At 44.9% G+C, this 16,850-nt stretch overlaps 1 protein-coding gene across 2 annotated transcripts in view; it reads left to right on the top strand.

Moving 5' to 3' along the window:
* Positions 1-16,780, top strand: part of cers2b (ceramide synthase 2b) — a 19,920-nt gene extending 3,140 nt beyond the window's left edge. For both annotated transcript variants that reach the window (XM_030370546.1, XM_030370545.1), the window contains exons 2-11: positions 2,193-2,366; positions 3,109-3,226; positions 4,080-4,198; positions 6,063-6,120; positions 6,286-6,336; positions 6,517-6,609; positions 12,790-12,918; positions 14,397-14,503; positions 14,624-14,777; positions 14,986-16,780. In XM_030370546.1, the coding sequence (XP_030226406.1) occupies positions 2,194-2,366; positions 3,109-3,226; positions 4,080-4,198; positions 6,063-6,120; positions 6,286-6,336; positions 6,517-6,609; positions 12,790-12,918; positions 14,397-14,503; positions 14,624-14,777; positions 14,986-15,132 (1,149 nt within the window). In that variant the 5' untranslated portion in view covers position 2,193 and the 3' untranslated portion in view covers positions 15,133-16,780. The remainder of the gene's footprint in view (positions 1-2,192; positions 2,367-3,108; positions 3,227-4,079; positions 4,199-6,062; positions 6,121-6,285; positions 6,337-6,516; positions 6,610-12,789; positions 12,919-14,396; positions 14,504-14,623; positions 14,778-14,985) is intronic.
* Positions 16,781-16,850: the final 70 nt, after the last annotated feature.

The raw sequence follows: 16,850 nt of genomic DNA, 5'->3' as shown, positions 1-16,850 counted from the left end.
CGCACCCAATATTAAACATATGGCTCAAAGATTATCCTGGTTAGTTTGATTTCTGCCTTTCAGAATTCAGAGCTCTGTTTATAAACACCACATCCACTACACCACTATGTACACTTTACTACGTTTACTACTATGTATACTAGGGAGCAGGGAAAACGACACACTTCCACTCTCTGCTGCCTAGGACATCCTTATTTTTTATTGGGTCAGCAAAATCGTCAGAGTGCCGTCACATGCTCTGACATCAGTTGACATGAGTATCTCTGACATCAGTTGAGATCTATTCTCTGAACTTAGGTTAAACTTCGAGCTGCTGTTCCAGGCTGGGTCTGGAAGCGAGGTCAAGTCGATCTGCTGAACTTAAATCTTAATTTAGGGAAAGCAGTGCCTCGAAAGGGGAGCAGGAGCAGACAGGCTGTGTGTGCGTGTGTGTGTGTGCGTGTGTGTGGGTGTGTGTGTGTGTGTGTGTGTGTGTGTGTGTGTGTGTGTGTGTGTGTGTGTGTGTGTGTGTGTGTGTGTGTGTGTGTGTGTGTGTGTGTGTGTGTGTGTGGGTGAGTGTGTGTGTGCGTGCGTGCGTGCGTGCGTGTGTGCGTGTCTGTGTGTGTGTGTGTGTGTGTCTGTGTGTGTGTGTGTGTGTGTGTGTGTGTGTGTGTGTGTGTGTGTGTGTGTGTGTGTGTGCAGCCGGCTTATAGCTCATCCCTCTTCACTCTCTCTTTACTTGTAACTAGTGATCAGGCGGCAGGATTGAGGCACCTGGGGCTATCACACGGAAGGTGTTCTATACTAGTATCTGTCTGGATTTAATGAGCAATGCAAAACAAAGACGCCCAGTCACACTCACACTCACACTCAAACGCAGTGATTTGTTCTTTGATGTGTCGCCCGTAGCCACAGAACACTGTGTGCATGACTTGTAAAATGGGAAAAACATACAAGCTCACGTTGTGTCCGCTAATGTTTAGGATGTTTGTGATTGACTGTGACGGAGATAAGTGCCCACTCAAGACGATGGACCCTTTAGAAGTGTGTTATACATGGGGCCCCTATGCTGCTACTTTATAATCTGTCTTCTCTTCTATTGATATGCTAACTATTCCCCTCTACATATGTGTTTGTGAGAGAGAGATGGTGAGAGAGAGAGTGTGTGTGTGTAAATAAAATCGTGATCACTATTTAAAAGAGCACTGTACCGGAAGACCTGATTCAGGGATGATGTTATACATTTTTCCCGGAAGGGTTTCCTTTCTGGTTAGGAGTCAGTGGGGAGAAGGGTGGGGCTGGTAGTGGGAGTCTAGTGCTCTCGGGGGAGGGAGGATTTGGCAAGCTTCCACGGGTGGAATAGGCGGTGGATTACTAAAGACCTCCAGAGACGTCTGAGTATGTGTGTGTGGAAGGGGCGGGGTGGGGGGGGCTGCCTCTGCTCCACCCAGATGGATGAGTCATGCCTCATGTCCCCCAGATTATACTTCTTCAAAACTCCACTTCCTGTGTTCTGTGTGAGCCACTCCCTGGGGCATCCAGCGACCATCCGTCTGCTTCGGAAAGAGAAGCAGGCGACCAGTAAGCAGCTGTCCAGTGTTGATCAGAGCTGTTGAGTTGAGGAGGAATAGGAACATTACGTCTTTGTTTTCAGTTTGTGGTGGTCTGGTTTACTCATCTCTCTCTATCTCCCTCTCTCTCTCTCTCTCTCTCTCTCTCTCTCTCTCTCTCTCTCTCTCTCTCTCTCTCTCTCTCTCTCTCTCTCTCTCTCTCTCTCTCTCTCTCCCGCTCTCTCTCTTTCTCTCTTGTGTGCTGCTCCTGGGATTCTTAGAAACTGTAATAATTTACTTCAAAATAACCCTCTCAGGGTTAGTCATATCCATTCTTTATCAACACAGATTTGATTGGATTGGATTAGATTACATTTGAAAACGTTTATAGTCCACCTTCAGTGGTGGCAATTGCATTTGACAGGGCTGACATTAAATACATAAATAACATGAGATTGCTGAGACATAAGTCCACTTTTGTGTTCAGATAGTTCGGCCTTCATTTTTTCATTGTTTATTCCTCAGTGGAATCCTTTAATTACTATTGCTAATTACACACTCCCATGTGTGTCGTTGCTCTGCTACCTGTGTGGTAACAGCCCCCATCCCCCCCTGTGTGCTGTCCTTGACCTCTCCTCCCCTCTCCTGTCCTGTTTGGTGCAGCATGTTACAGGAGCTGAGCGACTGGGTATGGCAGGAGCGGCTCTGGTTTCCAGAGGGGCTGGGCTGGGCTGACCTGGAGGACCGGGACGGCAGGGTCTACGCCAAGGGTCAGGACCTCTGGGTGGTGCTGCCCATCGCCCTTGCCTTCATCATTATCCGCCAGATCTTCGAAAGGTCAGTTTCCTCCATTTCCATCCACCAACCCCCCTCCCCATCTCCCCTCTGAAGCTGATTCACACCTCTGCAGACCAAACAAGATCCCCGTTTGGAATTCCAGAAATGACTCGATCTTTGCAGGGCTGGCCACATGTCCACTTCTGTCTTGTTAACGTTAATGTACACAAGGGGGCAGTAAAGCATTCCAGTGACAAATGCAAATCCGGAAGTCCTCTTCATGTGCGGTGCCATTTTATTCTTGTGTCTGGCTGTCAGACACCAAACCAAACTCTGTGCCTGATTCCCGCTCACTCAACCCCTCTCTCTCTCACTGCTCCATCCTCCCTAAGACTACTACAGAGACTCTTCTTCTTACTCCCCGGCTGCCTTGCCCTTCTCCTCTGGTAGATCATCTGGTTTTCCCCTCTCCTCTTCATTGCGGATGCGGTTTCTTTCTTCAGAGTCACTCTGCTTGTGATGCTCTTTCGTCTCTCTCCACCTATCATCTCCACTGCATCCCGGGGCTGCTAATTTGATTGGAACCCTTTGATTCTTTTTTTGTACGACTTGTGTGATTTGAAGTTGAAGCTAATCTTTGTTAAAAGTATTGTACCCAGCGACCATTTTCCAATTTAATGTCCAAAGTAGATTTGATAGCCTTCCATACCATCACCTTTAAGTGTTGTTTTTTTGTGTGTATGTGTCTGTTTGCATACATGTGTGTATGTCTGTGTGTGTGTGTATGTGATTGTCTGTGCAGGACGGTGGCATTGCCCCTAGCCTCTCTGCTCGGGGTGAAGGAGACGGTACGACTCCAGGTTTCTCCCAATCCTACGTTGGAGTCCTTCTACTGTAACACCAGCAAGAACCCCACCCAGGTAGGAACACAAACACGCACACTCAACGCACACAACAACCACAAACACACACACACACACACACACACACACACACACACACACACACACACACACACACACACACACATACATGCGTGCACACACGCATACACAGACACACAGATACACAATCACACCCATGTTCTGATTTAAATATTCACAAATGTGTGAATGATATTTGTCAATGAATAAATGTATTCCAAAACTTGCACCTGAGCTGTGGAAGAAAGACAGCAGAGCGGAGAGGAGGGTTGGGGCGGGATGAACCAATCAGAGGTCGGAAGACAAACTGTTTTTTTCTGCTGTCTCACGCGTCCCAAGTGGTGCTGAGGTTGAGTGACATTTATTGCTTAAGTAATTTGTTAATTAAAACTAAACTGTGTTAATTGTGGTTTGGATTCAAAAGGCACCTTAGAATATGAGTCTATTCAATAGCCAGCAGGACCTACTTTACTCTAAAACAATTGATGGTGCAATAGCTGCACACACGCAGCATCGTTATGGCAATGAATTTAAAGATAAATAATTAATCTTTAAATCACCTAATACCTCAATCGCACTATTAAGGGGATGAATCTCATCTGGGTTTGTGTAAATTACACATAAAACAGATGAGCTCAATGTGAACTGTGCTTACCTTCTGAACATTAATGACCCTCATCAGAGCGGTCATGTATAACATACAATACATCGATGTGCATCTCACAGAAATTGAAATAAAATATGATAATTGAGAGTATTACATAACCAGAAGATAGCCTTTCCCTATACTATTCCTAAAAAACACTACAACAGGAAATGCTAATACCCATCCACAACCCCTTCCCCTCAGAGCGCGATGGAGAGGCTGTGTAAGCAGACGGACTTATCAGAGCGACAGGTGCAGCGCTGGTTCAGGAGACGGCGGAACCAGGACCGGCCCAGCCTGATCAAGAAATTCAAAGAAGCCAGGTACCGCTGAAAGACATGAACGCATGGGATGCACTTATGCCCTCATGCACGTGATAAAACCACGTGGGCACACATACACATGAACATTGCTGGCTGTGCAACTGGTCGGAACAGCTTACCCCAGTTCGCTGTCTATTAATAACTCACGTTCATATATATAATGTCACTCTGCTGCTAGCTAGCATGCCTGCTTCCTGGCTACTCACACCCAAAGCCAACTGCCAGCACAACATGCCAAGACCCCTCCCTAACACGCACATGCTCTTTCTCTCCCTCTCTCTTTCTCTCTCTCTCTCTCTCTCTCTCTCTCTCTCTCTCTCTCTCTCTCTCTCTCTCTCTCTCCCTCTCTCTCCCTCTCTCCCCCTCTCTCCCCCTCTCTCCCCCTCTCTCTCCCTCTCTCTCTCTCTCTCTCTCTATCTCTCTCTATCTCTCTATATATTATCTCACACACACACACAAAGTTACTTTGGGTACAGCCAAGTGCCCAGAGTCCATCGCTGTGTTATATTTAACTCTTGAGTGTTTACAGAAGCCAGAGCCTAGCTAACTAACTAGCAGCGGGGACTTAGGACCGTGAATCCTGAGTGCAGAGGCCTCAGCTTACAGAGAAATACCCACATTGCCACGTTAGACCCCAGCCCTTTAAAGCGGACCGGGGCATTGACCAACACTCTGAGAGGCAGTTACTGTGCATACCGCTGCCCCACTGTCTATTACTGATATGATGGATATGCTGATAGTATACCACAGCATTAACCAAGCATTTACCCAAGATTTACAGCCTTTTAGTACTAAAGTACATTAGCTCACACACCTCATCTTAATAGGATTTTGTGATACAATTTTGGCTGGTGTTACAATATGTAGAACGCAGACCGTATACAGTAACACAAAAAACAAACACAAAATAAACATTAGCATAGAATATTAGAATATAATAAAAACACAAACAGCCGTCTATGCAAAGATGTAATGGCATGATCCTGAAAGGGCCTGCATGTCATTTCCGCTATACTTCATTGTCCTTCCATGGCCTCCCTGGTGTTTACGTGGGTGTTTGCGGGTTGAAGTGAGGACATGTTGTTTCAGCGACTTGCTTTATCGGCTTCACAGTCAGTAGAGTGTGCGAGCGTGTGCATGCGTTGTAGCTTGATTGTCACTCCCTAGTCATGGTGTGTCTTTCCCTGTGCGTGTATGACGACATCCCCCATGAATCCATCTGTTGTGTTTCTGGGCACAATAAGCTCACTGTGGCCTGTCTCCCTGTTTATCCCACTACTACTTCCACTGGTGTACCCCCTCCCTCCCTCTCTCCCTCTCTCTCGCCTCTCCCTCTGTCTCTCTGTCTCTCTGTCTCTCTGTCTCTCTGTCTCTCTGTCTCTCTCTCTCTCTCTCTCTCTCTCTCTCTCTCTCTCTCTCTCTCTCTCTCTCTCTCTCTCTCTCTCTCTCTCTTTCTCTCATTATCTCTCTCACCCTTTCTCTCTCTCTCTCTCTACCTTGCCTCTCTCTCACCCTCCCACCTCTTTCTCCCTCTCCTCTCGCTCTCCCACCCCTCTTTCTCTCCCTCCTATTTCCTGAAACCACTGCCACTATCCACTCCCCATCTTTCCATCATTTCCTGTTTTTGGGCTAAACTGATGTAATTCATTTTGTTGACTATGACTAAATAGCTATCTATCTATGCATTACATAGACAGGCTACAAGTATTTTGATACAGTAATAGCAATAAAAGGCAGTTGTCGTATTATTGTTGTTGTTTGAATGCGCCATCATTGTTAAATTCCACTAGAAAACATGTGTCTTGTAATCCCCTTGATTGAGATGCAAGTTTGCGTGTCTATCTGTGTATGTATTCTCTTTCAGTTGGAGATTTACCTTTTACCTTCTTGCTTTCTTTGCTGGCCTGGCCACCCTGATCGATGTGAGTAGTAGTTTTAAACGTTCACTTCCCAAGTATCTATGACAGCTGATCTTTAATGTGATGACTCCACCTTATGATGACCTATCCTGTGATGAGTCATCTGATCTATTAGAAGAGCCGTCTCCATCTGTTACCTCAACCGCTCTCTTCTTCTCTTTTTGATAGAAACCCTGGTTCTATGACCTGAAGGAGATGTGGGAGGGCTTCCCTGTGCTGGTACAAGTCCTTTTTTGGTCATCAACCACACCACACTGAAGGCACAAGGCCAGAATAGTTCTCAACATTAAAAAACAGCCATTGAACGATCGTAATGAATATGAATTCACAGGGACATTTAAAACAGTCTGTATCGCTGGGCGTTGGAGTTCAAAGGTTGTGTCTCTTTGTGTTCCACAGAGTCTGCTGCCCTCGCAGTACTGGTACTACATGATAGAGCTGGGCTTCTACGTCGCTCTGCTCTTCAGTGTGGCCTTCGACGTCAAGCGGAAGGTGAGCCAACACTTCCATCCTGGGTCCATCTAGGTCCTAACTATTGTTTATCTTTGGCCATTATGGTTCAAAGAGGATAGAGCAAACTAGCAACTTGCGGAAAAACTAAGATAAAATTCGAAGTGTTTGTCAGTGAAAATCAGGAGAATGTAGGATATCCAGTCAAATTGTGCAGTAGGACTGTTGTGGTACTCTTGACATATCCTATAGCGTCTTTGCAATATGTTTTTATTGGTCTATACTATTGACCAATAAAAACATGTCTACACTCTTATTTATCTGTATTCTCTTGGAGTAGAACTCCTTACCGAGACATGGGCATAGTTCTGCCAAGATATGGCATTCTATCAAGGGTTGTTTATGGAGTGCCTAGGCCAACACTATCAGCCCACCATCGGGCATGAGTTGTAAGCAGACATTAGGCTGCCCCCAGCCTACTTCATTGGTGGGCTGTTTGTGCTGTGTGTGTCTGGTGATGTGCCTAGTGTATGTACATTTGTTTTTGTGTGTGTGATGTGAGTGTGCTCCTACCCACTATGCGACATTCAAAGTGGATTCAGGTACATGAAGCATATTTAAGGTTTGTTCTAGGAAAGATCACGCTTGTGACGTGAAGAGTGTATACAGTTATCTTCCACAGCGCAAGAGAGGCCACCCAGAGTTTCTCGCTAAACTATGAAAGTGAAGCGAAACAGACAGAAAATGGGAATTTACCAGCCCACAGTTGAAACAGAAATAATGCATACATGACACAACTCCCATCAGAGGCAAAATCATCCATGAAGACAAGATATGGGATAGAAATGGGAGTGAAATACATGCAGTGTCTGATACACAAGTAGAAAATGTTTGGGCCAGGACATTGATAGTTAGCATGATGATACATGGCCCTACTCACACACTCTAACTAACACAATCTATGCCATTTTATCATTGTTTCTGTGATAACAGTGTCTAAACATTCACTTTATCAGTGTTACTGAAATAAAATTGTCTAAACAGTCACTCTATCACTGTTACTGAAACAACAGTCTAACAGAGTAATTTTGAGATAACAGGAGTAATATCATATGTTTATAACAGTCGCCACCAACCAGTTTGTGATCGTTCCCCTCTTCTCTGAACCCATGTAACATTCTTTCATGATGTCAAAGCTCCTTTACTGTTTGATGCCACGACCAAGGAACACCAGCGGCGAGGTGTGTGTCGGTGTGTGAAGCTCAGTCTGAGCAGCAGTTAACTATTATGTTGGCGTCCGAGAGAGGGTTATGCTTACCAGGTACTTATAGTTGAAAGCCACGGTGTGTTAGGAATTTCGGATAGTGTCGCTTATTATAACTCACACACAACAGTTGGCTACAAAATAACACTTTTAAGATGTGTTTAGAACACCAGCTGAAACAGGGGTTTCACCTACCGTTTAAATTGCTTTTTTCGGGATTAAATAATAATCCATAATATACATTTTAAAATATGTCAGTTAAGTCACAATCTATCAGATTCAGATTCAGATTCAGAAGACTTTATTTGCCATGACATGTAAACATGTTTGGAATTTGTTTTGGTACAGTGGAGTTTACAACAGGACAGACAAGACAGGACAAGACAGTGCAAAACCAACATAAATAGTGCAAAATGAGTGAGTAAATAAATAATATAATAAATATATATTAGAGTGCCAAAGTGCAGAGAGCTCACGTGATTGGGTACAACAGACCATTAGATCACTGGATCACTGAGTGGGGAGACTGGTCAGGGGGGGGGGGGGGGCAGTGCATTTAGGAGTCGGATGGCCGTGGGGAAGAAGCTGTGCGAATGTCTAGTTTTTAGAGTCTTTAGTGACCGCAACCTCCTGCCTGAAGGGAGCAGAGCGAAGAGACCGTGGCCTGGGTGTGCTGGGTCCGCCATTATCTTCCTGGCCCTCCCCAGAGCCCTGCTGTTAAACAGGGCCCCAAGGGGGGGCAAGGGGCATCCGATCACCCTCTCCGCCGAGCGTATCACCCGCTGCAGCTTGGCCTTGTCCTTGGCCGCTGCAGCGGGGAACCAGGTGATGATGGCGGAGGTGACGATGGACTCGATGATGGCCGTATAGAAATTCACCAGCATGGATGTTGGCAGCTTGAATTTCCTGAGCTGCCTCAGGAAAAACAGCCGTTTCTGGGCTTTTTTCGTGAGGGCATCGATGTTTGGCCCCCACTTCAGGTCCCGAGAGAGCGTCACCCCGAGGAATCTGCAAGACTCCACGGTGGCGACTTGAGTGCCCCCCAGTATGATTGGAGGGGTGGGGGTCGGGTTTCTCCTGAAGTCCACTATCAACTCCACTGATTATCGCTGGATATCGCTGTGAAACGATGGTGATTGGTCCTTTGGCCCACTGATGGAAGCCTTGCATACCCACCATGCATTGACATCATGACCACAGTGGTGCTTCCACCAGAGAGGGTACGGTGGAGCAGAAGAGTGGAGCTCTTCAACACACTTGTGTGAGTAGTGGGTGCCATGGTAATTCCTTTATGAGATATTTTGTCTGGACAGAATATTAAAGATCCCATGGCATGACATTTTTCACTTTCTGAGGTTTTATAACTTTAATATGAGTTCCCCTAGCCTACCTATGCGCCCCCAGTAGCTAGAAATTTAGTTTGGGGTAAAACGAGAACTAGGCATTCTGCTCCGACTTTGAAAAAACCGAAGCTCAGACGCGCCGTTTTGGAATATTCCCTGTATGTCGTCATAAGGGGAGATGCCACCTCCCCATTCTCTGCCTTGTCAGCCCAGAGAACTTGGCCCGCCAATTGAGACACGACCGTGCGAGCGCCACGTGTGTGTGTGTGTGGGACTACACCCACTGTCACGCAAGTGTTGTACACTTCTTTATTATTTAGATAACCGTTCTGCTGTTGGTTTTATGGCGCGTAACACGTCGGACTCTCGTCTCTGGTATTTCGACAACGAGACTACTAGTGGGGGTTATCTCATGCATGGTTGAGAAGAAATTCAAGGAAAGGAACTTTGGCTTTGACTCCCTGAAGTACATGAACCACGACATGGAGGAGAAAGGGATTGTTGCCTGCGAATGTCTCCCTCTTGAGCCCCGCTTCCCGCGCCCCGCTGCCTGCTGCCGAGGGACCACCTCCTCGGCGCTGCCCGCTGTAGGAGGCAGTGCTGCCTAAGCACTGCCCGCTGCAGGAGGCAGTGGTGCCTAAGCGCTGCCCGCTGCCGAGGCGGTGGTCCCTCGGCAGCGTGAAGCAGGGCTCAAGCGGGCAACAATCCCTTTCTCCTCCATGTCGTGGTTCAGTCTACTTCAGATTGATGTGGACGTGAAAGAACCAGAGATGTCGGAGAACCCGACGCAGTCGTTCATTATATCGTCTGGAGGCGCACAGCTTTTGGCCATGATAATATTTATTATATGATATAGATATTTATGTATAATATGATATTATTTAGATATAGAGCTTCAGGACTCCCGCCGGAGCACCCGGAGTGTTCTAGAATATTACAGAACACGGCCAAAGGCTGTGTGCGCCTCGCCATTGCGATACATCCACTGTAAACAGAGCGCATGGTACCGTGGCCGCAAGCTGCTCAGGGCCACACCCCCACCCTCCTCCTTGACCCGCCTCTCTCCACCTCATTTGCAATAAAGCTACAAACAGCGTTGTAGCAGGTTCACAGAGCGCTTGGACACCAGGTTTGCTTTTTCCCCACAGAAAGTCCTTTTATTTCGATCGCTCAGTCCAACAAAACACAATTCCTTGGACGCAAATTATAACTCCGCTCCAAGCGGTCACAGGATGCGTTTCCAGGCGATCTCTGGTGGCGATCGCCCCTGCCTCTCTCTCTTTGCTCCCCGGTTTCCCCACTAACCACAAAGCAGGCACATCTATACAAACATTCCCTGATTGGCCTGAGTGCTGACACCTGCTCGCACTCAGGTCCAACCCCCCCCCAGCCAATCAGGTGCACTTCCAATATGCCCATACTCCCCCTGCAGGCCAGACGTCACACGTCCCCCACAAGCGTGTTTGGGGAAAGCTCAACGTGGGACTGGCTCCTAGTGGCTGTAACTCTGCACCACGGCTGAATTCCGTGAACGTCTTCAAATACTGTGTTAGGGGCCCACTAATATCTATATGAAAGCATCAATAATGTAGCATTCCATGGGAACTTGAAAAAAACCTCTAAATTAAAAAAACACACAATAGTTGTAGATATAACTATTTATTTATGCACCAATCTTCTCTCTGAGCTGAGTGTGCCCCTCTGAGTGAGCTGTACCTCTGTATAATGACTGAGCCTACCTCCTTTGTTCAGTTCAACCCAGGCATGTTGGGTAACCTACATGTTGGCTAGCTAACAGGACATAAGTTCCAAAAAGCGAAAAGCAAAACCACAACCACATCTGTGTTTTGCATTACATTTCTTTCCGCCATTGTGGCCGCCAAATAGAATGAAACAGAGATCTTCGAGATTTCTGCTTAACTTTCTATTAACAGCTATTGATGACCTCATTCTTGTTTTCCCATCTATGTGAATGGATGTTCCAGCAAGTTTTCAGAGATGTGGAGGAGAAAAGTTTAGTAATAGTTAGGGGTGGGAATCTCTTGGCACCTCACGATTAAATTCGATTCCGATTATGAGGTCAACGATTCGATTCTAAAACGATTATCGATGCATCTTGATGCAACAATTTTTTTTACGTACATTCCCATGCGTGATTTTCCAAAATATATATATACATCTGAGTTTGCTACTCAGAGTTTGCTAATCACTTCCTACTTTTGTGATGATCATTAAAGACATCAACAGATGAATTAACTTATCTAATAGTTTATTATAGAAAAAGCTTTTGTCATTAATATGACTTTCTATGAACAATGCAATAATCAATGCAGCTTGCATTACAACACAATACGGAAGTATCTAAAAAATAGGTTTTCTTTTCTTTCTAATCCTTCTTTCCTATGTTATTAAAGAAAAAGCTGCTCTTGAATTAGAAGGAGTTCTTGTGTATGGCTGTGAGTTTGCTTGCATGCTATGCGTTCTTTTATAAAATTCCGATTATTAATTTATCTGCATCGAGACGGGATCATTCTAGAGAGAATCGCGATGCATCGAAGAATAGATTATTTTTCCCACCCCTAGTAGATGTTCCCAATCACCTAGTGAGGACCGCTAATCGGATGGCAAGGCAAGTCTGTTAGTCAAGACCAGCTATTAAACTTTAGTGTGTGCTGCCGAAGTCGGCCTTAAAAGTAGCCTTGAAAGCTAGATTGGAATCTCTGCCCGAACCAGAGACCAGCCGTGATTCAGGACCTTGCTGGGTAGGAATTTCCCCTCCATTTGCTCGTGCCCAATCTAACCTCTAGTGTGGGTGTCTGTGTGTGTGTGTGTGTGTGTGTGTGTGTGTGTGTGTGTGTGTGTGTGTGTGTGTGTGTGTGTGTGTGTGTGTGTGTGTGTGTGTGTGTGTGTGTGTGTGTGTGTGTGCGTGTCTGTGTGTGTGGGTTGGGGTGTGGATGGGTGTGTGTGTGGGGGAGGGGGGGGGGTTCTGTGTGGGTCTTTGTGTGTGTGTGTGTGTGTGTGTGTGTGTGTGTGTGTGTGTGTGTGTGTGTGTGTGTGTGTGTGTGTGTGTGTGTGTGTGTGTGTGTGTGGGTGGGTGGGTGGGGGTGTGTGTGTGTGCATGTTTGGTACATTTAAACTTCTTTCCTGAGTGTATGTGTTCAGGTCGTTTTGGGTTGCGTAGGGATATGGGCTATTTGGGTCAGTTTACCACAGAATGGGCCAATCTCTGAGAAGGTATTTTGGGAAGCATTCTCCTCTAAGCATGTACCTCTGCTTGATCCGGGTTCCCCACCACAGTCCCAAAAGACAATTAATATTATTTTTATACACATTATAATAATACTTGTTATGCTAATTTGATGTTGAAGTTACAACGGACTTTGTTGAAATGTATGGTGTCTGAGGTGTAATTATTGTGCATTAACAGCAAATATACAAAAATGACCTTTTCTCATTCTGTTTGTAAATAACTATTCTTATAAACGTGTCATGCTGGTTGTATGCTCAGATTGTTCTCATGAAGTCGCTTTGGACACAAAGTGTTGCTAATTGACCAATTGTAATTCTGACTTAAACAGGATGTCCCCATTAACAGCGGTCACCTCTCCCTCGCAGGACTTCAACGAGCAGATAATCCATCACCTGGCCACCATTGTACTGCTGTGCTTCTCCTGGTGTATGAACTACATCCGCGCCGGGACGCTGGTCATGCTGCTGCACGACTCCTCCGACTACTTCCTCGAGGTTTGTCGTCTGTTCACCTCTTAGTGTCAGGGGATCGGTTCACACCGTACTCAATAATTCAATATTCAGTGAGGGTATTCAATTGATTAACTCATGAACACAATAGGTTGTGGCAAACAGTGATCTGCCTTTAAGCTGTGTGACATCTGAAAAATCTTTTGTCTGATTAATGACAAAAAAAGATTAGGATTATAGACCTTAAAATATATATGAACACAATTCCATGAACACAAATCCATAAATTACGACCTGTAAGCCATTCAGTTTTTCGTCACCACACATTAAAGGTCCCATGGCATGCTACTTTATGGATGCTTTAATATAGATATTAGTGGGCCCCTAACACAGCATTTGAAGACGTCCCTGAAATTCAGCCGTGGTGCAGAATTACAGCCACTACGAGCCAGTCGCACATTGAGCTTTCCCCAAACGCGCCGTTTCAGTGTCTGTAGCTTTAATGCAAATGAGGAGGAGAGAGGCAGGAGGGTGGGGGTGTGGCCCAGAGCAGCTTTCCAACAGGGTACCATGCGCTCTGTTTACAGTGGATGTATCGCAATGGCGAGGCGCACACAGCCTTCGGCCGGGTTCTGTAAATATTCTAGAACACTCTGGGTGCTCCTTATATCTAAATAATATCATATTATATATAGATATATATATCATATAATACATATTATTACGGCCAAAAGCTGTGTGCGCCTCCAGACCATATTATGAATCTCAAACAAATGCGTTAGATTTTCCAACGTCTCTGGTTCTTCCACTACCACATCAATCTGAAGTAGACTGAACCGTACGCTGCCCGCTGCCCGCTGCCCGCTGCCGGGTGGTGGGGCTTCGTGTTGATGGTGCCTCACGGCAGCGGGCAGCAAGGCTCAACGATGGCTGAGACAACCCCAACTACAGTCTCATTATGAAATACCAGAGACGTCAAAGAAACAACGTGTTATGCGCCAACAGCAGAACAGTTATCCAAATAACAAACAAGTGTACAACAAATGTGTTACAGTGTGTGTAATCACACACACACACACGTGTGGCGCTCGCACGGTCGTAGCTCATTTGCGGGCCAAATTCTTTGGGCGGCAAGACAGAGAAAGGGGAGGTGGCATCTCCCCTTATGACGACATAAATTCCAAAATGGCGCGTCTGAGCCTCGTCTTTTAAAAGGCGGAGCAGAATGCCTAGTGCTCGTTTTACACCCAACGAAATTTCTAGCCACTGGGGCAGCATAGGTAGGCTAGGGGAACTCATATTAATGTTAGAAAACCTCAGAAAGTGACATTTTCATGCCATGGGATCTTTAATATACCATTTGTTAATCTAAAAGCACACATTAACACATGGATGTGGAAGCGGGAAATCAACTCCTCGAAACACTTGTGTAACACTGCCATCTTGTGGCGGGGAATGTTTGAGATGTGACCTGAAACTGGAAAACGAATATCCTCTCTCTTGTGTCCCACTGCCTTATCTAGTCTGCGAAGATGTTTAATTATGCTGGCTGGAGGACTACCTGTAACTGTATCTTCATCGTCTTTGCTTCCATTTTCATCTTCACACGTCTCGTGATCTTCCCCTTCAAGTAAGCACAGTTCACTCATGAAAACATATTTGAAGTTACTATACAAGTGAAGGTATCGTGTCAAGTTATTTTCCATGTTGAAAAGGTTTGTTGTATTAACGTCATGCTTTCATCCCAAAGGATCATATACTGCACGTGGGTCTACCCAGTGACCATCTACAAGCCCTTCTTTGGCTACTACTTCCTCAACGGCCTGATGTTTGTGCTGCAGCTTCTCCATATATTCTGGGCCATCCTCATCGTACGCATGGCCGTCCGCTTCCTGACCACCAACGTATGTTGGACTGTTGAGTCGAATAACACACTCACACAAACTTATACCGACAAACTGTTTGAGATGTTCTGACCATAGCCATACCATAACATACAATAGCCAGAGCCTCAGAACAGATGTAGCAGGAGGTGCCCTTGATTGATTTATTCTGTTTGGTGCCCTTGATTGATTTAAGTGTCTCCATGCTGTTCTTTTTCTTCTTCTTCAGGAGAAAGTAGATGATGAACGAAGTGACAAAGAGGAGACAGATGAGTCGGAAGAGGAAGAGAATGATGTAAAAAAAGAAAAAAAGAAAAACGGAGCCCTGCAAAATGGACATGCGGCCCACAACAACAACCATTGCAATTCAAAATGAGGCAGGACAATATTCTATTATGAAGGACTCGCATACCTCGCCGAAAAGACGAGGTAGAGAAGGGATGTTGGCTCTTGGAGTGGAGGAGACTTAACCATTTTTGAACAAAGATTACAAAGGAGGCTGTTGATCGGAAAGGTGGAAGGACACAAGATATAAACACTGTTGTGCACAACTCAGGAGATGGATACACTACTTGAAGTGATGTGTTTTTGTAGTTCGCTCCAATGCGGGGGGGGGGGGGGGGGGGGGGGGGGGGGGGGGTTGGGTTAGGCAACAGAGGAGTGGCGGTGTGAGGAAGACAAGTCGCATTGTAATCTGTCTTGTCATTGTTGTGTGCCTTCCAGCAAAACGTTGTTTAGAACATGTGTTTGAAACCATGTTCATGCTTTCCGTCTGCGTCCTTTTTATTTGATTAGTTTTTTTTAACACTCGCCATTTGTGCTTTCAGCTCAAATCACGAGAAGAGAGAGAACATATATCTTCTTATTTTTCTATCTATGCAATTATGAGTCTTCTTAGTTTCTTTGCACATTTTTATCTTACGATTCTTAAACACACGCAGTAATGTGCCCCTTCTCTGCTACTGGTACTGTCTGCCCTCCAGAGATAACAAGTGTAAAAATAATTGATTGTGTTAAAAATGAGATTCACTTTAGGGCATTTAGCATTTAGCCATAGCCCTTACCCTTATTTTAAGGTAAATTATTTGGTATCCTGCCTCGATGTTATGTTTTTTTTGGTGTAAAATACCAAACAGGGTTGATATGTTCATCTAGCTTTACCTGTTAGTGAACCAAATAATCGACGATTGGTCAAGTCATGGAGCTACGACCATTGTATTTCCCATATTCATCCAATTATTTGCTGTCTCACTCCAGTTAAATGACTACTAAACCAAAACATTTCCAGCTCTAGAAACTATGTTTTTTAGTTGTGTTCTTTGCAGAAGCTACTTTGATTAACCATGAACATCTGTGAAATAAGGTCAGAGTTATTCACAACTGCAGCAATATAATCAGGGTTTTTAGTTCCCTGTGTCAGAATTGAATGTCTCTGGTTTAGCTGGATCCAATGACAGAGACTTGACCCTTTCATCATTGCCATTATACAATCATCCACCCAATGTGGAGATATGGGAGTTCTGATTGGTCTGCCGAAATATTTCCATGTCTGTATTTTATTTAAATGCAGTCCAGGTTGCTGTAGGTCATTGCTTAAGAGCCAGTGCTATTCTATCCTGTGTTGATGCTTGGATTTAAGGTTTAATATGAAACAGGTTTTACGGTTCTTCATTTAATTGATTTTTAAATGATAGATCTTGTAATCCTGTTTTACCAATAATGTTTAACTCTGATGAATACACAAAGAAGAAGGTATATGTTGTGTTATTTTGTATGCCAAGTGCCTTATGTGAAATGCATAGGCTTTACCCTCATTAACTCCACTATTTAAATATTCAAGAAGAAAAACAAAAAACTATCTTGCTCCTCCTTTCTGTATTTTGTCCCTTGTTGTCTAACATTCTATCCAACTCCGCCCCATTCCACAACCATCACAAATTACCAACGCCCCATCGAAAATATTTGTTGGTGTTAAATGGTGCCTTAGTATTATTCATAATAAAAGCAAACATCCAGAAACGACATACCTTGGTTTACAGTATTTATTCTTTCCCTGTTGTTGTTTACTCTGCGTTTGCATTACTATACAATCTA

This window comes from Gadus morhua, chromosome 11 (genome assembly GCF_902167405.1).
Source record: "Gadus morhua chromosome 11, gadMor3.0, whole genome shotgun sequence".
Lineage (NCBI taxonomy): Eukaryota > Metazoa > Chordata > Actinopteri > Gadiformes > Gadidae > Gadus > Gadus morhua.
Note: the sequence above shows the minus strand (reverse complement) of the source record. Positions and strands in the feature narration are given on the sequence as shown.